At 39.4% G+C, this 22,618-nt stretch overlaps 4 protein-coding genes across 7 annotated transcripts; 1 reads left to right on the top strand and 3 right to left on the bottom strand.

Moving 5' to 3' along the window:
- Positions 1-2,341: 2,341 nt before the first annotated feature.
- Positions 2,342-4,027, top strand: LOC149943666 (uncharacterized). The gene has a single exon (XM_090176138.1). It carries the CDS (start codon positions 2,342-2,344, stop codon positions 4,025-4,027), a length of 1,686 nt encoding a protein of 561 aa, XP_090032264.1.
- Positions 4,028-10,404: 6,377 nt separating this feature from the next.
- On the bottom strand, positions 10,405-12,379 carry LOC149943665 (uncharacterized). 3 transcript variants are annotated; one of them, XM_090175190.1, is made up of 5 exons: positions 12,030-12,379; positions 11,841-11,970; positions 11,447-11,767; positions 10,937-11,308; positions 10,407-10,875 (listed from the first exon to the last, which is right to left on the bottom strand). In XM_090175190.1, the coding sequence occupies exons 4-5, from the start codon at positions 11,235-11,237 to the stop codon at positions 10,778-10,780; spliced, it is 399 nt and encodes a 132-aa protein (XP_090031316.1). In that variant the 5' UTR covers positions 11,238-11,308; positions 11,447-11,767; positions 11,841-11,970; positions 12,030-12,379; the 3' UTR covers positions 10,407-10,777. The 3 variants fall into 3 exon arrangements, with proteins under 3 accessions (XP_090031314.1, XP_090031315.1, XP_090031316.1); XM_090175188.1 differs by having other exon boundaries at positions 10,405-10,875; positions 10,937-11,767; XM_090175189.1 differs by having other exon boundaries at positions 10,405-10,875; positions 10,937-11,764.
- Positions 12,380-16,082: 3,703 nt separating this feature from the next.
- On the bottom strand, positions 16,083-18,824 carry LOC149943664 (uncharacterized). Of its 2 annotated transcripts, none has more exons than XM_090175536.1 (9): positions 18,681-18,824; positions 18,272-18,475; positions 17,829-18,068; positions 17,463-17,528; positions 17,285-17,398; positions 16,957-17,187; positions 16,654-16,883; positions 16,437-16,596; positions 16,083-16,352 (listed from the first exon to the last, which is right to left on the bottom strand). In XM_090175536.1, the coding sequence occupies exons 2-9, from the start codon at positions 18,468-18,470 to the stop codon at positions 16,222-16,224; spliced, it is 1,371 nt and encodes a 456-aa protein (XP_090031662.1). In that variant the 5' UTR covers positions 18,471-18,475; positions 18,681-18,824; the 3' UTR covers positions 16,083-16,221. The 2 variants fall into 2 exon arrangements, with proteins under 2 accessions (XP_090031662.1, XP_090031663.1); XM_090175537.1 differs by having other exon boundaries at positions 16,978-17,187.
- A 138-nt stretch (positions 18,825-18,962) lies between these two features.
- On the bottom strand, positions 18,963-21,755 carry LOC149943663 (uncharacterized). Its single transcript, XM_090175538.1, has 4 exons — positions 21,519-21,755; positions 21,295-21,445; positions 19,716-20,832; positions 18,963-19,156 (listed from the first exon to the last, which is right to left on the bottom strand). Exons 3-4 carry the CDS (start codon positions 20,829-20,831, stop codon positions 19,145-19,147), a joined length of 1,128 nt encoding a protein of 375 aa, XP_090031664.1. The 5' UTR covers position 20,832; positions 21,295-21,445; positions 21,519-21,755; the 3' UTR covers positions 18,963-19,144.
- Positions 21,756-22,618: the final 863 nt, after the last annotated feature.

The following is a 22,618-nucleotide window of genomic DNA, read 5'->3' as shown; positions in this document are numbered from 1 at the left end:
GGTAGAGTCCACTTTCGGGAGGGGGGTGGAAGCGAAAGCACTGAAAAGCGGTGAATTAATGGTCTCCGCTGCCACGGAGGAGCAACGACAAAATATCCTGCAGACTCCCGCTCTCGGTGACGTCACCTACACGGTGGTGACGGGTAACTCCGCTACATTAACGGTGTTCAAGAAGATTATCGGAGTACCGCAAGATATTACACGGGATGACATTTTGGAGGTTTTACGTGACACTGGTGTGGCGATCTCCAGTATCCGTCGCTTGGGGGGCCGTAGCTCGGCGTTTGTTTTGGGATTTCCTGGACAGGCCCCCCACCGAGTTATGTTTTACAGCGCCTCTTACCGGCTGTTCGATTATGAGGCGGGCCCTAGCCAATGTTACAGGTGTCGCCGTTTCGGCCATTTTGCCCGGGAGTGTAAAGCCTCGGTGCAATTCGAAATCTGTGCTCAATGTGGCCAGGACCATGTTTATGACAAAACGACCCCGTGTACGAATCCACCAAAATGCGTTAACTGCAAGAGTGCGCACAACTGCAAGGATGGTCGCTGCCCGAAGTAACGTTTGGAGAAAACGGTGGTCACCTTACAGCGCACTGAGCACTTTCCGTTTCCGGAGGCCCGCGAGTTGGCCAATGTCTACGATTCCAAGCGCTCGGTGGATCGGTCTTTTCTGGATCGCCTTTTACGGGTTGCTGGCCGCTCATGTATTCTTTTGGGTGACTTCAATGCGCATCATACGCTTTGGGGCTGTCAGGAGATAAACGCGCAGGGTACCCTCCTTGTAGACTGGCTAGAAGATGAAGATAGGATGGTCCTGCTTAATACGGGCGATATTACTCGTCATGCCTGTTCCTCTGCCGATAGTGCGCTGGATCTGGCGTTCGTCACTTCTGACTTGGTGCCCACTCTGTCTTGGCGGACGCTCCAGGGAGGCTCAAGCGATCATCTCCCCATACTACTGGAGTCCGATGCTCTGCTTGCCACCCGCACCAAGAGTGGGACACGCTGGCACTACCCGCTAGCAAATTGGAACGGCTTCCGTCGTATGTTGGAGGCTGGTGTGGCCGAACCGGCATTTGAAGCAACGGTGGCCTCCACTACGTCTCTTCTCCAGAGCGCGGCCAAGGCGCATATTCCGAAGAGGGCGGTTGGCCCCGCCTCACAGCCTCGTTCTCCACAGTGGTGGGATGCTTCATGCGCTACGCGGGCTAACCTAGTGACGGCTCTGAGGAGGAGGGCTATTCGTAGCAAAGACACAGCAGTATACATCAAATTCCGTAAGGCTTCGGCCGAGTTTCGGCGCCACGTGAAATCGCTTAAGCGGAAAAGCTGGCAAGGTTGAATGGTCACTCGTCCCTGACGCAAGTCTGGAACCAAGTAAAATGGTTCACGAAAGGATCCACCTCGCCTCGAGCCATTACGTTGGTTGATGGTGGACACACCTACAACAATGCGGTTGATGTTGCGATAATTTTGGCCACCTCCGCCCAGGCCTCTGGTCATCTTCCACCAACCCGCCGTTTTTTGCCGAGCCTTCGATCGTTGACCCCCCTCAGGGGGCCCAGTATAACGTACCCTTTTCGTTTGCGGAACTTGCTACGGTCTTGTCGTCCCTAAAGAACACAGCTCCAGGCGCCGACGATATTTCCAATCTGATGTTGACGAACACACCCTCGCTCTTCCGTGAATCCCTCCTGAAGCTATTTAACTCCTTGTGGGAAGCGGGCTCCTACCCAAAGGCTTGGAAATACGCTATCTTGCACCCGATCTGCAAGCCAGGCAAAGATCCCCAAAAGGCGTCTTCCTACCGGGAAATTTCCTTACTTCCGACACTTGGCAAGGTCTTCGATAAACTGGGGCTAGGTCGTTTGACTTGGTTCTTGGACGACAACGCTATCATCCCGGATTCCCAATCCGGCTTTCGTAAGGGCAGGCGGCCAACGGATAACTTAGTTCGCCTCGTGCAGGATACTCAATTGGCCCTTGCCAGGGGACACTCTTGTGTGGCTATCTTTTTGGATCTGAAAGACGCTTTTGGAAGCATTCACTTCGGGCGACGGGTTTGTCTGGCTCCCTTTTTCATTGGCTGGCAGATTTTCTACGTGCACGGACGGCGGCGATACGAATTGGGGAGACGGTATCGGATACTTTCGAGGTCAAGCGAGGCACGCCGCAGGGGAGTTCACTTAGCCCAACGCTTTTCAACGTAATCCTCGGGGCCATCACGGACTCTTGCCCAGTGGGCGTTTTACACGGTGAGCATGCCGATGATCTGGCGCTCTGGGTCACTGGTCTTCATGCCGTCATTCTGCAGGAGCACTTACAGATTGCACTTGACAATATGGTGGAGTACTGTAGCGAATGGGGCCTCACTTTTCAACCGTCTAAGTGCAAATACATGGTCTTTTCCCGCAAACGAAGCGCGGCCTTTTACGATGACATCTACTTTTCACTCGGGACCTCTCCTTTGGCGAGGGTCGAACAATTTGTCTACCTCGGTGTTACCCTCGATCATAAACTGACCTGGCGCGCCCACATTGATGCCTTATATCGATCGTCCATGCAACGGCTAAATTTGTTGCGCGCGGTTTCTGGTACACGTTGGGGAGCCTCTCGCCGCGCCCTCAAGGTGTTGTATTTGCAGTTTATTCGCTCCCGGATCGATTATTCTAGCATCGTCTATAACTCCGCGGCTGCCACCCACTTACGGCGCTTGGACCGTCTCCAAAATGCTGCGCTTCGTGTCATCTTGGGTGTTCCCAAGTCGACGAGTATTCAGTTAATGGAAGCTGAAGCGGCGATCATGTCGCTTTCCCACCGTAGAGATCTGCTGGGTATGCATTTTGTCAACCTGGCCGCAGCCGCCGATGCTCCCGACTACTACAGGCGCTACATAACTGGCTCGGTGGCCACTCTCAGTCACTTTGAACACTTCTGGACGATACATAATACTCCAACGATCCTCAAATACTGGCGTCAACTTGTCACTCTTAATCTTGACTGGCTTCATGATTTGGTTCCTTCTCCCAGCCTTATTTCCCTTCCTTCTTGGACCCCTGTCCAGGCGGACGTCAACTGTCGCTGGCTGCGCTCCTCAAAGTCAGAGTTCTCGGATGTCGAGTTGCGCCAGCTCTTCTTTTACGAACTCCATGCCATGGCCGGCGATTCCGTGGTCATATATACCGACGGCTCCCTCCAGGACGTATCCAACTGTGCCGGCGCCAGCTTCTGCATTCCTGATCGCGATGTCACTCGTCCGTTCGTTGTGGATCCGGGCCACCCGATTAACACGGTGGAGCTCTTTGCCATTAACCAAGCGGTGGCTTTCGCTCGCAGTGAAGGTCTCGGAAACATTGTCGTATGCTCCGACTCCCAATCGGCCTTGGCTATGATTTTGGGGGACAGCCCTGACCCTCAAGTACTACTTTTCCGGAGCCTCTGTCACGGTTACCCCGGGCGTGTTAAACTATTGTGGTGTCCGGCTCATGCCGGTATCCCGGGGAACGAGATGGCGGACAAATGTGCCACAGTAGCGGCTATCGACCATCCTGCGCGGCCTATGGTTTTTTTGCCTCGCACCAAAAGCTACCTTAAAACACGGGTTTCGGTTCTGGTTACGGACTCTTGGCAGGTTTCATGGAACCACTTTGTTTCGGCTCGGGGCGTCGGGTGGTACAAGTCTGATCCGTCACGGGACTGTATTGCGGGTCTTCGGTTGCCACGTTGGCAAGACTCGTTAGTAGCACGTGTTAACTGTGACCGGCTTCCAACTGCTGCGGTGCTTTTCCGTTTTCGCTTAAGAACGTCTTCGGTGTGTCGCTCCGGTCAGTGCGCGGCGATAGAGACGCTTCACCACATTCTTTTTGAATGTCGGGCGGCTAGCGGTCCCCGCCATTCGTTTTTGGCGTCGCTTACGGCAGGTGACTTTCTCCACTCTGTATCGGGTCTCCGTTTGGCCTTTTCTCGAGGTGTACTACCGATTATTTCGGACGTGTGTAATCTGCTCCGCGCCGTTGGCATTCGTTAACTTTGCCGGGTACAATAGTTTTGTTTTTGGTTTGTGTATTTATCTTCTTATCGCTGTTTGTATATACTTTCAATTTGTAGTCTAATTCTGTATGATGCACATGGTGTGAAGGCCTCCGCTGCCATATACACCAATAAAGTCTTTCTTATTTTTGAAAAAAAAAAACACACACACAGCACCCCACACCTAGGAGTATGAATGTACGAGTATTATCAAAATTAAATAGGGGGAGAAAGTCTGGCACTTGGGTCCAACCGCACGACGTCTTATTTGAGGGGTAAAATTTTTGGGCTTCGGAAATGACTTCCCCCACGCCTCTTTACAGGGACACAATAGTGGCGCCGATCCCATGGGGGCGGCGGGGCCGAAGCCCCCATTGGGAAAAATCAATGGGGGCTTCGCCCCAGGGCCGGCGGATCGTGTTAATCTCGGGTGGGTAGTCAGAAGAAGGGAGGGGGGCGGATTTATTGGGTTATCCTACATAAAAAGGTAGGCCTATATAATACTAATTAAGAGAAATTTATAGAGGTATAAACTACAAAAATTTAGTATTATTCAAATTTATTATTACATAGTATTAATTGCGCAATGCAAAAACTGTACCGCGCTTTGCATTTTCGGAAATGAACTGATTCAACAATTTTTCCAAATATTTTGACGCGTGATTTCATGTAGCTATTAAAATTCATATGGCTACGTGTAACGATGTTTGAAGGATCTGAGTACTAATATTTAACCTCAATTATACAGGGTTTCTCAATTTGCTCGATCAGGCCATTGTTCTCAAAATGTATTTATGCTAGGGTTCTGAAATTTTCAGGGTTTATTTGTTAGGTATGGAAGGCTTTGGTTACTAAATTTCAGAAAAAACGAACAATTTTGTGCCGTTTTGGAAAATTTATTTTTTCACCGGTAGGTGTCACACAAAATGTTTCAATAGAAAAGTTGTAGGGCATAGTCGAAAGTGTAAAAATAATTTTGGTTCGGTTGAAAAAGACCTATTTTTCACTGAGTTTGGAGGTCGGGGGAAAAAACAATTTGTACTAGCAGGCAATAGCCTTTAAGGGGAAGCATTTTGAACTATTAGTAGCAAAATAAATCAGCAGATGGCGCTGACCGTTGCACTTTTCGAAGGTACTTCCAATCTTACAGCGCCATCTACAAAATAATTATATTGAAGCTAGCAAAATGTAGAAAAAAATTACAGAATTCATGAATTCTTCGTGAGATTCGTATTTATAAAATATATTAACTTAATAATAAAATAATTATTTCGTTTTATTATTGCAATATTTTTAAACGTTTAGTAGCATTTTATATAACGAAATAGAATGGTTGTGGGAACCGTTTTCCCCCTAAAAAAATTCTATGGGGTGAGGTCTTGTTGCTACTCACCTGGTAAGGCGTGAAAAGGTGTAAGGAAGAAGATTGTACGACGTATCGAACGTTACTTAGAATATCGCTTCAAGGTGACCCGTTGCCAGACTGAATCGGACGAACTTTATTGTTTGGCACGTGGCGGAGGGTAGCGTGGTAGAGGGGGGGGGGGTATTGGCTCCATGGGAGATCTCCACTCCTTTCAATTTTCACCGTCAATAGACGACAGTAATTCTTCGAAAACGTGTTGGCACCGCATTCTTTACATTTTGTGGGTAGTAAGAGGTTTTATACAGGTATATGACGTTTTTGGTTCAACTATATTTTTCTCTATTTTGGGACCGGTATAAGCAACAAATCAAAATTTGGATATGAATTAAATTGTCACCGCTATATTAAATTATTTGGTCCGGAATTTTTGGTGACTGTTACTATATACAAACAAGAATGTAACTATATTATAAGGGAGTGATTTTCCTTCGTTCGTAGTCTTCATTGGACGAACGTTTTTCGTCATTTTCGATTCGTCGCCTTGGACATTGGAGACTTGATATAGTAGATTTGATTTTTTTATATCAAATTTACGATACCCGTTCTCCAATTTAGCCGTCTCAAATTTTAAATGACCCTTTTAGTTATTTAATTAAAAAAAAATCGTAAAAAAAAACAATATTTATCGGTCCAAGCCTGTACCGAAAATGTTGTTGTCTTCCCTCATTTCAACCCCCTTTTGGTTAGAGCATTCGTCTTTAATGCGCATTATTCGACGCGCAACACGTCACGAGGCGGAGTCTAGTCAGCTGTAAACATTACCGTCTTTTTTGGGGAATTTTGCTGGGCGCGTTCATGTGGAGTTTACCCCCCTTAACCCCCATTCTCCACCTGTTGTTCCAGATAGTGGCCGACTAGCGGGCGGCCAAAAGGGGGGGCGAAAAGACCGTGATAAAGAGTGTTTTCCGTGTTTGTGTTGAGCTTCACAAGGCGCAGAGGCGTAATTTATTTACATTTTTTAAATAGTTTTAAGTTTAGCTTATGAATAATTATCTACAATGGTAAACTACACAAAATGTTGTTACACGGGTTTGAAAAATATCAGTAGGTTTTACAAAGAACCTTATATGAAAAACGTTTCCTTTTTAACATTCCCTAAACCTAAAATGAAATATGATAAATGCAAACTATGAATATATATAAAAACCATTATAATTAAAAGTTAAATCAGCAATTTAATTTGCCCTAAGCTACCTAAGCTTTACACATGAAAAATATCCTGTTAAAATTTTAAAAACAGTACGCAGTAGTAGACCAAACAAATAAATTGTAACTTACTAAAGAGCATTGAATACGGACATTCAGACCAATAACATAAGGTAGGATGCGCGTGAGGGTTGCGCAAACGAAACTCGATGCCAGGTAAAAGTATGGGGGGAATGAACAAAAAGGGGAATTTCTAAAGCTTTTTGCGACAGGTTTTTTAACATGAGGCCGCCGTTCCTTCTCTACATCTTCCATGCTGTTACCCTCCCGCTGAAAGTCCAAGGGACGTTTGGTCACTCTAGAATGACATTGTGCTCTTATATTTTTTGAAGAAATAAATCATTTTAGGTATCGTAAATAAATGCCCTTTTCGAAATTTGGTACTGATTTGGCCCCGCGATCGCCATGTTGGGTGGAAAATCTTTATCTATTCGCTAACGAAAACTCCGGCAGCGCCCCTGTAAGGTTTTTAAGGAATTCGTCATAGATTTTATGGACGGAAATATTCCTAACCCTTGCTCATAGATTTTAATTCACCAAGGCGGGGGGAAGATGGCGACAAAATGCGAGTCGTGGCCTTATCGTGGAGTGAATTAAATCTGAGAGAGGGGGGTTACATACAGGGAAAGGAAAAAAAATAAAAAAAGAGGGGGAGATTCGAATTCAGAATGGAAACCCTTTGTCGTTAATCAATCACAAAATCTTTATTTAACACTCAAATTTATAAATAACACTAAAATACAAAAACAATGAACAAAATTGCGGGGGGAACTGAGGGGATAATCTTACTTCGCTTCTAGTGATGGTTAGGCCATCTCTACTATGGTTCTTTTAGCTTTTTCCAATATAAGAGGGGAATTTAAACACTAAAAATACACTCTTTGACCTTAAATTTGTTAATGAAACTATCTCTTACTATTTTCTATGGGATCAGTTCCGGTATCCCTACTCTCAGGCATCTTGGTTTCAAAGGATGGAGGGGGCAGAAACAAATATACACTTACACTAAATAATAATAAACACTACAATTAAATACTACAATTAAAGATTCTACAATTAAACAATGACAATAATTAACTCAAAATAATAACAACGGCGAGGGCACAACCCGAACGGAAAAAGTAATCCGAACTGTATAAATACAAGAAGCAGAATGAACTCTCAACCTCGAGGGGACCTGTCTTAAATCCTTTTCTCGGACAATAGCGAGGGATTAAGCTTTCTTTTCTAAAACTTTTTCTCTACTTTTCACTGGCTACTTCGTATTTCGACCCTGGGTACTCTACAAGGGGGGGGGGGGGGTTATGATGGAAATTCTACTCATCACTTGGTTTCGGTGTCCTCCGCTACGTTGTCGTCTCTCCGTTTACGGGTTTTCTCTTTCCTCGGTTTACGTAAGATGCCCGACACACGCACTTCACAGAACGGGACGTCTTTGGGGATTGCTTGTTTACGCGTTTCTTTATTCACACTTTTCTTTAATTCTCTTTATTTACTCGTCTACGGTTTGGCAGCCGGATTGCGGGTTTCTTCCTATATTCTTTTACTTCACAAGCTGACGGGGGCGTAGGTACTTCGGGTTTCGGTCTGAAATGTCCGGCTAGGCTAGGGAATCGGTCTCGGTCATCTGGCTGTCTTCTCTCGGAATGGCTAGATATTGGGTGATCAACAGGTGATTCGAGGGTGTCGAGGGCATTACGCTTCTCAGACCCATTACTGCTTGGCTTATGTTCTTCCGATCGGAATGTCCTGGCTGTGGGTCATCTAGGCAATCATGGAGCGTTGTTCCGATCATGTGGTTTGCATTGAGGGTTAATTAATATTTAAGCGCGACTTCATCGCACATTATTTTATATTTATTTCGACATGGTTCTTCTCTTGCCCGAGAAGCAGAGTTCTGTCAAGTTCTGTCCAGGTCTGCCAAAGCAGAGTTCTATCCGTTCTGTACCATTCTCTCAAGCTCTCTCAACTTCTCTCTTTGGGGCCCTGTCTCTTGGTTTTGTTCGGATTATGGGGGGGCGGGGTTGAAACAAAAAGCAACTGGTGACCTCCCATTTTACCTAGGTCATTGGTGTATTTAAGACTCGTGTCTAGTCATGCGGTGGTGACGTTGTCCGATTTACGAAAGTTCGCTTGGGATTGCGGGGGGGAAATGCCAGAGAGTCTCGAGGTTCCCGATTTTCTGTCTCCAAGCGGAAACGTCCGGGCGCCCTCTTGACCCTATGGCGGCAACCTTGGAAAACGTCCGCTTTTCTTGGGATCTTGCTACCTGATAGTTAATATGAAGCTTGTGGACTTAAAATGACTTCATGGGATCGCTGTAAGCTGAGGGAGCTTTACTGGTTTAGTTCGGAAAGTTTTAGGGAAATCTGGGCTGGGAAAGTTTGCTTAATGTATTGCACCATGGTCTTGTGACCGAAATAAAAACACTTTAATTAGCGAGGGATTAATTTTAGCGTTGCCGAAGGCAGGGATTTAGTTTATAATTTATATTGAGAGAATGGTTTAATTAATTATCTTAATTTTATATTTTATCGTGGGGTTTGATCGAGTTCTATAAGGCTTATAAACACTAATTAATTTGTATGTATGGTTCAAAAGTTATTTAAGTTTTTAGTTTATCATTAAATTAAATTTATATTTAACACGGGGATTAGTTTCATTAAATAGAGCTCGGAATTCTAAGAAATTTGATGTATGGGGCTTTACGAATACTTAACAAAAACTGTAAATTTAGAGGGTCAAGAGTGCGGGGAAAACGTAATAACAAAAGTAAATAAAACACAGAAAAAGTAAAAAAAAATAAGTATACGGGGGAAAATGAACCTGAAGGGTTACACCCCCTATCCACATTGCGCGTAACTGTATAGTGGTGATCAGCATTCAGAAAATAGTAGTGTGCTACTGATGAGATGGTATTATATACGTTTAAACAGCGAATTAGTGTTTTCTTGGTAAGTAGGATTGAATGTCAAGTTTAAAGACATAATGTTTGGTTCTAATTATATACTGTCATTAAGATTTGAAGTCCTTTTGGATTTACTTAAAACATTGTTAGAGTAGGCCTTGGAGCAATATTGTTCAAATAAAAGATGACATCTCAAAAAGGTATGCTAACATTGAATTGGTATTCTATTATATTATCCTATTTTAACCTTTATTTATTCCATAATAGTGAATCTCACCATGGTTGAAATTTGTAAATACATTGGGGAAAAGCCAAGAGCCTTAGAAGAAGGAGAACGGATGTTTAGAGAAAGCCCAAAAGGATCAAAATGGGAACAAACTGGAGAAAGTTGCTCGGGCCAAATTTTCGTGGCTTAAAAAAGTACAAGTATTGGAATATGGCCTCTTAATTAACTTAAATAATCCATTTATAGCTTTTAGCCCAGATGGATTATACATGGAAAATGGAGAGATAAAATTACTCGAGATTAAGAGTCCTTATGTAGCAAAGAAAATATCAATTGAAGATGCTGTCGCTCAAAACAAATTAAACTTCTTGAAAATGGGAAAAGACGGAATTTATTTACCAACTAACGATTGTAGAGGCTACTATGCACAAATTCAGCGTGGCCTTGTGTTAAACATAAACATGCTAATTTTTCTTGTATTCTCCCAAGGGCTATCTTTTAATTGATATTCTAAGAGACTTAAGATTATTTGAAACAAAACATAGTCAAATTGTGCAATTTTTATTTCAAATTATATTTACCATTACTAGTCAAGAGTAAGTGATTTTTAAAACAAAAAAGTTCCTATTTTGTACTGTGCCAATTAGTATTATATAAAAAAAGTAAAATGAATTTGATCAATTAATGTTATAAATGAATTTTTACTTGAAGTCTTATTTATAATAAAAGATTTTTAAACTTATTTGATAAAAATTAATAAAATAATCATCATCGTCATTAAATAAGATTTAAACTTAGTCATCAAATTTATCATCTGCTAGAATTGGTTTTAGTAAATTTACTAATCCACATATGACCTTCAGAATTTCTTCACAGTAGGGAACTAAATCAAGGTCAAATTTATCATTTAAAATTTTAAATAATTTGATTCTTTGAATGGTTATCTCCACGTGAACACGAGCGGATGCAATTTTTTGATTTTTTACACTTTCTTCCTTACTAAACTGTTTTTTTCTCTCAAAAATGGAGGGATGTGTAGAGCTATGCCATTGGCCGCACATTCATCTTCAATAAGGAAGCCTAAATTTAAGTTGAATGAGTTTTAAAATATTTTTTTAACATATTACACTTTTATGCATACCTTTGTCAACCATAATTCCATCAATAAATTGTTCACAAAGATTTATGACCCCACTCTCAAGGGTGACTTCCTTGTCGCTTACTTTTCCACCCCAGGGGTCGCTAACGAGCGTGATCATGCCAGAAGGTGAAATTCCAATGATAATTTTTATTGTGTGAGTTCCTTTATAATGGTTGTAGGTTGCCACTCTGTCGTGAAATGTGTTAGGCTTCATCATAGGTACTTCTGAGCAGTCCAACACAATGCGAGTATTATTAAACTCTTTAAAACATTTAGGACAGTTACTTCTGATATTTTCCATATCCAGCCAAAAGATAAATTTCTTCAAAACTTCAGCAAGGGCACAAAGGGTTCTTTTGAAATATGTTGAAACTGAAATGACAAATAATGAAGCCAAAGCGTCAAATGTCAAATTTGACTTAAGCTTCATTACGGTTAACAACACCCTATCTTTTACAGGCATTAGAAAATTAGAGAGCTCGCTCTGGTTTTCAAGCCCTAAAACCTCACTTCAAAGGCTTTCAAATAGTTCTTTCCCAATGCCAGAAAGAGACACAAAATCAACAGTTTTCATTCCATTGCTTGAAATTCCAACTCTTGACCCAGCAAAATACTTTCCATGGTCCAAATAAACTTGAACACCAATAGACGCATTCGTTACTCTAGATGGTTTGTGAGATTGGTCCTTTCCTTGAGCTTCACTTGTTACTTCAGATAGCATAGCTAAGTTTGATAATGACAAAACATTATCATCCGGAGCTGGTTCACTTGCGCTTTCAACAACTTTTGGAGCAATGGAATCTGTTATTGGTGATGTTGAACATAGAACTGCTTGATTTCAAATTAAATTTATGTTATTATTCTATTTATTATTTCACAAAAGTTTACCATAAAATAAGAATACCTTTAGAACGCTTTACGTCGTTGAGCTCGTTCTTTTATTGTAACTTCGGTTGATTCTTTAATTGGCTTACATGGCCATTTTTGGGAGGGAATGGCGTTACATTTCAAACGTCTTCTTACAGATCTACCATCTATTGATGAGTTTTTCGATTAATTTATTTTAAAATAATTAATATTATTTGCATCTCACCATTTCTTTCCAAGAAGTCATCATCTGTAAAATGGGCGCTACAAATCTGAGCCCACTTACTAGGCCTTTTCCCCGACTTTATCTTTGTTAACCATACATTTAAAAGTTTCTTACAACTTGGAAATTTATGAAATGATAATCCTGGCTTTGGTTCTTCTCTATTTTCTTCAGTTTTACGTTTTTTAAGCGCAGTATTATTGCAAAAAGGGACCGCACAACTTCTCCCACCTCTAGCGTTAATGTGAACCGCCATATTTCTTGGATTTGTTTTGATTTTGATCACCACTATACGCTGGAAAACCAAGCTGCAGGGGTAGCGACGGCAGCGCCACCTATACCCGTTTCGCTAGCGAATAGATTTTAGCATAGGTGACGTTGGCCTACGCATGGGCAAACTACCCCATGGCCTACGTTACACTGTTAGCTCCCTATTATGGAGAAAATATTTTGACAGTGTTTCTCAGAGTGGTACACAGTTAATTTTTAACATACCAGTGATTATAGGGAGCTAACAGTGCGACATGTTGTGACGTCATCCATGCTTTTCCCTATTGAAAAAAAAATTCCACCAAGATGGCCGCCATGGCTAATGCTAGGACTGTCCACCGGGACTGTTATCTCCCTATTTCTCAGCCAGAATAAAATTCATTTATTAAATTGTGCCATTTCGATCCCACAGATCGTTGTCAGCACTGCGCGATACTGTGAAGTAACTTTGCCGCGATCAGAGCCGTCAGCCTTACGATAATTATCGTCGTATCATAGATGATAAAATATGTGGATATACAAAATCTTTAATATATCAATGATGAAATCTAAACAAAAAAAAACGCTTATTTATTCAATCCTGCCAATTTGACCCTACAAACCGTTGTCAGGAAACTATTTAATCCATATCTCACTCATTATTTTAAGGTGCAGTATCTAATCACGTTTATTATGAGGCCGGGGGTGCAACAGTCTGCATTCTTGCCATCCGTAGGATAGTTATCGTCGTAGAGATACAAAATCTTTACTCTTTAATATATCAGTAAATGATTTTACGAATTATACAGTATACGATCAATTCAACTAGCTGGGGCTTGCCAGTTAGTGTATTTATATAGTATGAACAATAATAATAATTAAGATCAATGATGAAACAATGATTATGTGGTGACAATCAACGCCTTTTTTCCCGTTTCACGTGGGGGGACAAGACATAATTTCACCAACGTTTAATTTCATTGCGTCGGGAGCCAATGAAATACCCGGATGATTTATTTTAAGCGGAAGAAAGTACCGGGGGGGGGGGGGGGGCTAGGGGGGTGGGGAGGCAACGGGTAAACGGAAAGAAACGCTAAAGAACGTCTCGAAATACTAGACATTCTCCCTAGGTATAAATAAATACATTCTTGATATAAATATTCGGAAGTATTGAAAACTGAACCCTCCTCTTGATTACGCCACTGAAGCCCGTGAGAAAAGAGGTTTCGTGAGACCTTCGGACGGATCAAAGACTATATAAATTCTTATATATAGCGATAGCTTATATAGTCTTTGGGACGGATCATCTTGACGTTTTGAACCACGAGACCCCGTCACGCTAAGGGGGGGGGGGGGGGAAAGGAGGCAGTCTTATTTTTTGCGTACTCGCTGCAGCGTTAATCGCGTCGAAAAACGTAATTTTTAAGAACCAATGAGATTGCAGTATTATTTGATTTTATTAAAGCGGAGGAGCATACCGGGGGGCCCAACGGGTGGAATTGGAGAGACGCTAAAAATAATCTCGACATATTCATTCTCCCTGAGTATAAATAAATACATTCTTGACCAAACTAACCTGGCAGTTTAAAACATGAAATTACTTTATATTTCCAGATGTTTCAGTAATAATTTGATTAAATCGGTAAATCGGTAACTTAAGCTTAAATTAAATTTACTTTTTCTATTTCGAATAAATTTGCATTTCCCTTTATACAGCAAAAAGTAATTGGCAATATAATAATTTGAAAAAAATGGCTTGAATAAATGAAAAAACCATTCAGAGCGAGATAAACGTTACAGCCACTTTATTTCGGGAAACAAAACGAGGGCGGGGGCCGCTTTTTATCAATGGACAGTGGTCGATTGACCATATAAATCATTACGTGGCTAAGAATAAGCGTGCGCACGGGGGGACCGGGAGTACCTAAATTCTTCTGAGGGACGCAAAATTCGGGTAAATATGAGCGCAAAATAATGAAAAGAGAGTGTAAAATCCATCGTAATAAAACTTTAAAATATGTTTGAATTTTTTTGTACAATAGCGACAAGGCACATGATGCCATTTTGAGGGAGAAAAACGTCACCCCCCACTGCAGGGCCTGGGGTGCGCTAAATAATCAGTTAACCCCACCTGACGAAAAAGTTAAATCGAGTACATTCATTTCGATTCTGACGGTGGTTATTTTAGAATTTAAGGTCGTAACGCGTTTTACTTGCATATATAGGGAGCTAGCACTCCGTAGCTTTGCCATGGCCGCCATATTGGTGGGTAAGACGTCACAAGCATGGCCGTATCTAGACAGGTACGAGTGGGGTATCCGCTCCGGGCGTCACTGGCCTGAGTAACCATTAGGAGCACCAAAATATCGGTTTCAAACATTTTTTGCTTTTTTTAGGGGGCGCCAAATTTTAACCCCCTTGTGCAATTTTTGCTGGCTACGACCCTGAGCAAAGCGTCATCCGCTACTCCACGGCCCCTTTTTTCTCATGGGGCTGGCTATCAACCTTTCTATAAAATACCGTGGTCTTCTCGAGGGCCTTCTTAATTGAAACCTCTCTTACTTTTTACGACAGGGACCACAAGATGTTACAATTTTAGATATTAAGTACCTAAAAAATTCCAAACGTAACAAAATGCCCCCAGACAATAGTTCTCACTAAGAACTATTGTCTGGGAGCCTGTGAACTTCTCAGAAATATTTATTAATACTAGAATTAACATTCCAAATTATACGTCGAATTAAACAATTTATTCAACTTTTATAGGGTTAAAGACTCTAGTGTGAACGCGGCTACAGTATAATTATCAAAACGATCTGACAACAACTTTAATAGTTATCAGATTAGTTTATGAAAGTAGCGTATACTCTAATACTTTCAAAAATGGGAAACCGGGTGAAATAAGGACGTTTTGAGAGAGTAGCGCCATGGAAGAAGTAGAGAAGAAGTAGAGAAGGAACGGCGGCGTCATGTTAAAAAACCTGTCGCAAAAAGCTTTAGAAATTCCCCTTTTTGTTCATTCCCCCCATACTTTTACCCGGCATCAAGTTTCGTTTGCGCAACCCTCACGCGCATCCTACCTTATGTTATTGGTCTGAATGTCCGTATTCAATGCTCTTTAGTACAACTTATTTGTTTGGTCATCTACTGCGTACTGTTTTTAAAATTTTAACGGATATTTTTCCATGTGTAAGGCTTACGTAGGTTAGGGCAAATTAAATTGCTGATTTAACTTTTAATTATAATGGTTATTATATATATATATATATATATATATATATATATATATATATATATGTAAAATTAAATAAACCCAGCAAACACAAAAGGTTCCTATGACATTCCAGGGACCTCAGGTTGGGAGATTTATGTTATCCATATGATATCCAAAAAACAAGAAATGTCGATTTGGGGATGTCCATCGGGTAACCAAATGTCATCAGTATCCTTATCCCCAAGACATCCGGTAGAGGAAAGTTGAGACGGTTAACCGATATCCCACGGACTTTGGAGGGAATTTCATTAGTTCTTATTTTGGTGCTAGGAATATTCTAGGGATATTGGATTTAATTTTGGGATATCCCGTTTTCTCCCAGGTATATTCTGAGAACATTAAATTAAGTAATAAAAACTTTATATTTTCCCCAGGTATGTACATAGTATATCCACAAAAATCCATAGAACGTCCAACGAATATTAAATTGGACATTATAGAGATATCCTAAGCTTTTCATAAATATGCAAAAAATGTACACACGCTTATTAAATTGTTAAACAATTTAATTTTAAAATTCATGATTTAGGTACATTTGCTAAAAATAACGTTTAACATTTTTAAAAATTAATGTTTACATTCAGTTACTAATGAATTATGTACACTAATTTGTAATTTTATATGTTAAAAGAAAAGGCTATAATTAGTAATTAATCTTCAAATAGAGCTTAATTAGATTTTCTTCGATGTGATGGATTCCTTAGATTTCACTCTGTCGGAGGAGTGGTTAAACCAGGATTTAATTTGTTTTTCAATATCAGTAATTGTAGCCTCTTGGAAGGTTTTGGAGCTTCGAACAGTGTCTGATTTAAAGGATAAAAAATTCGTTTTTAAAACATAAAAACAAAGTAGGAATAAATTACAAGAGTAGGAATTAATTATCTCACCTATAACTATTTTCATTAATTTTAGGTTGTTTAACGTTCTTTTCCCCTTTCTTCCCTCCCAGCTGTATTCCTTCGCAAACAGATCAGTGAAGACGTGATTTAATATCCGTTTAACTGCGTCGTACAACGTCACGCCACCAAATTGTTTTAAATAGCACCTCTAAAAATTTAACAAAAGTTATTTTAATATTTTATAATTACAACGAGATCAACTTACCAATTTGTTGACATTTTCCACGGATTTCAAAGATTCTTCTAGAAAATCCAGTTCTGTTTCTTGTTCTAAAGGGAATCCAAATATTTCTCTCAGCTGCTCAACGTCTTCCCCGGATGCGGCAGATTTACTGGCACTTTTAGTATTTTTTACAACTGCTTCTAAGGTTTCAAGTATTTCCCTTTGGTTAGTTTTCATAATTTCTAAATTCCGAGAGATACTCCGTAGCCATGCTATATAAAAATGGGCATTGAAATTAGAAATTATATATTAGATTTAAATATTGTAACCTTCTGAATGACTTACATTCGCTAACAGAAACCATACGACTAGATGCAGATTTTGATCGGCCAATGTCAGAGCAATTCTTTGGAGTACTTGGGGTGAAGCTTTGTCCAAATTTATTTCCTGATTGCGACTGCGAAATTTGATCTGCTTCAGAACATACGGAGGTTGCGTTTGGCACTTTCCTAATTTTGTCTATTTGATTCGCAGGGGTTGATTTACGAATAGGTCCTACAACAAAATCAGTCGACTCTACAGAATCGAAATAAAAAAACCAAACCATTATATTTGACCTTGTAATTATAATTATAACCGGTAATAAGTATAAAAAATTTCCATTTTGAATTACCTTCACTGACACTCAAGTCATCGTAGTTCGGGAGGTTAACCATATCTACAAGAGATGCGTGCGTGTTAATAGTTGTAGTTGTAGTTTTTTTACGTGATTGATCGTCGATCGAATCTAAAAATAGAAAATGAAGTGAAGCTCTTCGGGACATAATTCAAGCAAATTTAAACCAGTTTACCAAATTCTGCCAATTCCACAGGTCTTTTTTTGACATTTTTTTTGAGGCCATTCGTTGAGTTTCCAACTAAAAAAGGAGTTTTTAACATTTGGTTGATTAATTGTATTAAACCTTAATTTAGAGTTAAAACACCTGTGTATATGGTAATATTAGAAGGAAGTAAAGAGGCAACTTTATAATTACACAGTAAAAATTATTTTAATTAATAAAATAAAATTAAAAGGTCAACAACGACTAGTTTCGCCTCTTACAGAGGCATCATCAGGTCTGACCTTTTAATTTTATTTTATTAATTAAAAGAATTTTTACTGTGTAAATATAAAGTTGCCTCTTTACTTCCTTCTAATATATTAAACCTTATTGCACCTTTGGAGGTTGATGAATGAGGTAGGATGGATTTCAACACTGGAAGCTCCGGGATGTTATCAGTAGAGTCTTGTTCTATTTCATCCTCAGATGAGGATGAGGTCAGTATCTTATTTGGCAGATCAGCACTCTTTTTTGATTTTCTTTTTCTTTTTCCGGGTCCAGTCTCGCGTTCGCTATTGGAAATATCGGTGTCCTTTACATACTTTACCATTTTTTTCCAAGCTTCGTCAAACGTTTCTGAAATGATATATTGAAAAGTTTGTTAAATACCAAACTTTACAGTGGTTTTAAAATATTTGAACCAATAGTATTTTTCTTAATTTCGTAGAACCGAAAAATTGCAAAAATATACAAAGTATAAATTCAATGCACATTTGTCCTGATATTATAGTTACTATTGGTCCTGATATTCTAGGATCATATTGTATTTCACTAATTACCACAGCTCAAAATGATTGATATTTCATAAGTTTCCCACTCTTCAGTTATTGGCGTAGCTTGCTTCTTCGCATAACGGGAAGCCACTTTGTCCCCTGGCCAGTAACAACTTGGTTTTTTGTCTCCATTGAAAACCCAAGAATATGGTATCACGGCCACCCCACCGTGTGCGAACTCCACGATTTTGAACTTTTCAAACATTTAAACTATAAAAACAATACTGATTATAAATAAAATAAATAAATAAATAAATATGAATGTAAAAGAATAGTTAAAAACTAAATAGCTAGCAAAAATTTAAACACCGAAATAAATTCATTCATGGATTATTATAGCTTGTTAAATATGAATAATTAAAAGCATTGAGCATACGGGTTTCAAAAAATTAGATAAATTGTAAGTACGATCTACCTTTTATTCAGTAGGGTTATGCAGAAGTCGCATTACGATGAACGTATTTGTGTTTTCTATTGGATATTTCATTGCTTTTGATACTATTTGACAAAGAGGCCACTTCATTAACGTAGATAAATTTGAAACACAGAATACACCAACTTCTGACGATGGGCAAGGTGAAATAAAATAGTCTTTAACTGTTATGAACTTTCTTCCAATTATGAATAATTTTGACTGGTCATCTTCGCAAGAAGCTATGTTTTCAATTGCCACAATTGAAGAGTCATCAACTATACAGCAGTTGTCACGTTTAGAAATGGAGACTTGAAATTTCGATAGAATTACTTTTTTGTATTGAGGGTCAGTACAACCATGTAAAAGTGGTCCATCTTCATGTATCTTGCTAAATGTCGTTTCATTTCTAGCCTTTAACCCACTCTCAATTTGTCTTTCTTCTGTAATGCGATTAATGGCTTGTTTCAGAGGATGACCTGCATTAGCAATTTTATTTTTTAACGTGAAAAGGTAATTTTCAAATTGAAAAGCACTGAACACATCTAAATTTCCATACTTTAAACAATCTTTAGGTAAATGGAGTAAGCCATGCACATTATACGATATAAGATGTTTCCCATAAAGGACCCCATACATTTGAACATAATATTTCAGTAGTTTTTCAGCGAATTCTATCTTTTCAAGCGTTTCGTGAGGTGTGGCTAAAATTCGCATTGCCACATGCAATGCTCTAAACAACTCATAATGAGCTTTAGGAAGAATATTTTTTAAAACAACAATGCCTGAATAAAATAAAAATTGACGGAACTCCGTCGCCTTAAATCTATCAACATCTTTTAGCGATCGCGGCTTTCTAACAAATTCTGAGCATGTTACAGGTGCTAACGCTTCCAAACGATTAGACACCTCCGTTATCTGATCTGGCCGAAATTTATATAGTGCATTTTTACCCTCGGCTCCCATCCACAATTTAAGAGTTTTCTTGACAACCCCCAAGCAAACAAGATGCATATAGTCTAGAGGAAAATCATTTACCATGTCAATGTTAGTTAGTTCTTCCAAAATACTAGATCCATGGTGGTGTCCTTCTTGAAATTTATTTCTAAAATTATTGTCGGTTCTTAATTCAAATTCAACTAAAGGGAAGCAGTGCCGTTTTCTACGTCTTATCCCTGCCTGGGTGCATTTGTCGCAACCAAAGTACCCATTATGGCCTTTCACTTTACGAATAAATGCCCTTGCCGGGGTATCGCAAATGAACCCAAATATTTCAATTGTTTTTTGCACACCGTCTATTATAAGTCCACTATCTATCAGAACGTTGGTCTCTGATACAAATAACGACAAATACAAATCAGAGCACTTTGGTTTGTTTAAACCGTGATATAATCCGATAACGAACGGCTTGGAATTTTCCATAGATGAAATGGCTCCCAATATGGGCCAAAAGTTGCTGGTAGTACTTGTTCCTAAAGGCAAGCCATCGATGTTTATCAATATTTTGAAGACGGGTACTGTAGCAGCTTGTTCCTGTTGATGACTAACCATGTGCCGAATACCTGCTTCTAGTCCAAAATGATAGTAGCGGCCAGGAGGTATTTCTTCGACTGTTGAAGATCTAGGTGTTTGTAGTAACGTTCGCGAGTCCAAGGGAAGATCTTTAAAACATTGATGATTTTTGAGGATTTTCAGAAGACCATTAACCGAATTTTTACTGATTCCAAAGGCAGTCACCCATCTCGCTAGGCTAACTTTTACATTATCAGCACCAGCTATGTCTTGTAGAGATTCAAAATTATTTTCGTCATCAGGTATACCATTAGTAATAACAGTTTCTCCTTCAATTTCATTATTGTTTTCAGACTCAGAGTTTAACAGTTGAATATCTACTTCGTCGGAAGTTGAACCATCTAGTTCTTTGTCAGAAGTTAATCCATCAAATTCTTCATCAGAGGGTGACCCATCTACTTTCCCATCAATCTCTATTTCTGAAGAGCTTTTATAATCGAAATTTTTTTCACCCTGTTCTTGGCTATTTCGATCATTGTATTTCAAAAATTGATCTGATGTTTCGTTTGTAACAGCACTAATTCGCCTGGCTCGCTGGCGTGCAGACAATGAAGATAACGGCTTGTATCTCCCTTTCGGCATTCTATCATTTACGTAATACAAATATATAAGTTGTTTTAAATTCTAAGCAATATATTTATGGACTATATTTTACTATTTAATGAGCCTGAAACATTTTAATTTAGTTTAGCACCACAAACTCGTTATTAAGTAACTAGGTTTCTAACTAAAAATTTAAATAAAGTTTAAGCTCAAATCAAGTTTTTTAAACATATAGAATTTTTTAATTTTATAAAATTCACGTAAATATTATGCGTTTGTACCTGCAGTTTATATTAATTACTACGCAAAATTCGAAATCTAATCATTTCTAATAATTGTCTAAGTCAACCAACACACTGAACACATCTTAAGCTTTAACTTAAATTGATTAAAATTATAAATATCTAAATCAGCCATTTCTAGTTGACATACTTAACATTAAAATAAAAATTAAAATACTTCTTCAGCCACTTATTTGTAAATTCAAGCCATTATTACTTACATTTTACGCCTATGAACCCGACGGCCTTCGTTAGTGGTATTAGTTATCGTTTACGGAAAACAGCTCAGTAACCTCGAGGGCTGGAACGTGGCCCACGGTGCTAGTCATAAATTGATTTAAGGCTTATAGAGCCAAAGGCCTAACTCTCAATCTACAATAATAACCCATTAATTAATATCAATAAAAATATGGTTAAACGAAATGACATGTAATTTAATAGTTACCTTCGATTCTAGTAAAGCTAATCGTCGAAATCCACCAACAAAACTACACCGATTTAAAAGAAAAGCAACGCAAATATAAAAATTTGGAGCCGGATAACGCGTAAACCGTACACTTACACGATAGGCAAAAATGGCGTCGAATAAAGGGAAATACGAAGCACAGTAAGCACGCCGTGACCGGAGTTCTCCTTTTTTTTAATAACCTAACCCCCCTGTCTGGAAGTATCACGTGTTTGCCGTGCCACCTATATGCAAATGCTTCAGAATAATAAAAAATATAAGAAATCAATGATATTAATTTAAAAATAATGAATGATGTTAAAATAAATCCTTATTATTTTTTTAAATATTTATAAAAACAAACTGTTTATTTTTTTCGGAATATTTCTTATCACGTGCGATATACGCCGCAAGCTTTTCTGGGGCGCTGGTGATGTTTGTTTTTTGGATATCTTAGGAACGTTTTTCGTGAAGCCGATTGTGGAATTAGTTATATGGATATCTTAGAGATATCCCTAGGTTATGGGGTTATGGATTTTTTTTTTGGATATTCCAGGTATATTCCTAGAAATTCAAATTTCGATGGGGCCAGAAAGGGAGGTTTGGATCTTTTTCGGACATCGCTTGGGTCTTTTGTGTTTGCTGGGAAGCTACCGATAATAAATTTTATTTGATTAACCTCCATGTAGTAGCAGAACTTTTATTTTATTTAATTTTACATCATTTATAATTAAAAGTTAAATAAGCAATTTAATTTGTCCTAACCTACGTAAGCCCATAAATTAGGCCTTTGCGCCTTGTGAAGCAAGCTCAACACAAACACGCGGAAGATATATTGTAATGTTTACAGCTGACTAGACTCCGCCTCGTGACGTAGTGCGCGTCGAATAATGCACATTAAGGTCGGAGTGCCCTACTAAAAGGGGGTTGAAATGAGGGAAGACAACAACATTTTCGGTACAGGCTTTCCTATTCTGGCCGCCGTTCAACGCTTTAGAGCTCTGGTACAGTGCCGTCTTTCCCATTGGGCAAATAGGGCACTGCCCTAGGGCCCCAAGATTCTGGAGGGCCCCATTTTCAACTTTTGTAAGGCAAATTAT

Source organism: Leiobunum rupestre, chromosome 5 (genome assembly GCF_980474605.1).
Source record: "Leiobunum rupestre chromosome 5, qqLeiRupe1.1.hap1, whole genome shotgun sequence".
In the NCBI taxonomy this organism is placed as follows: Eukaryota; Metazoa; Arthropoda; class Arachnida; order Opiliones; family Sclerosomatidae; genus Leiobunum; species Leiobunum rupestre.
The sequence above is the reverse complement of the archived record's forward strand: the minus strand, read 5'-3'. Positions and strand labels throughout refer to the sequence as shown.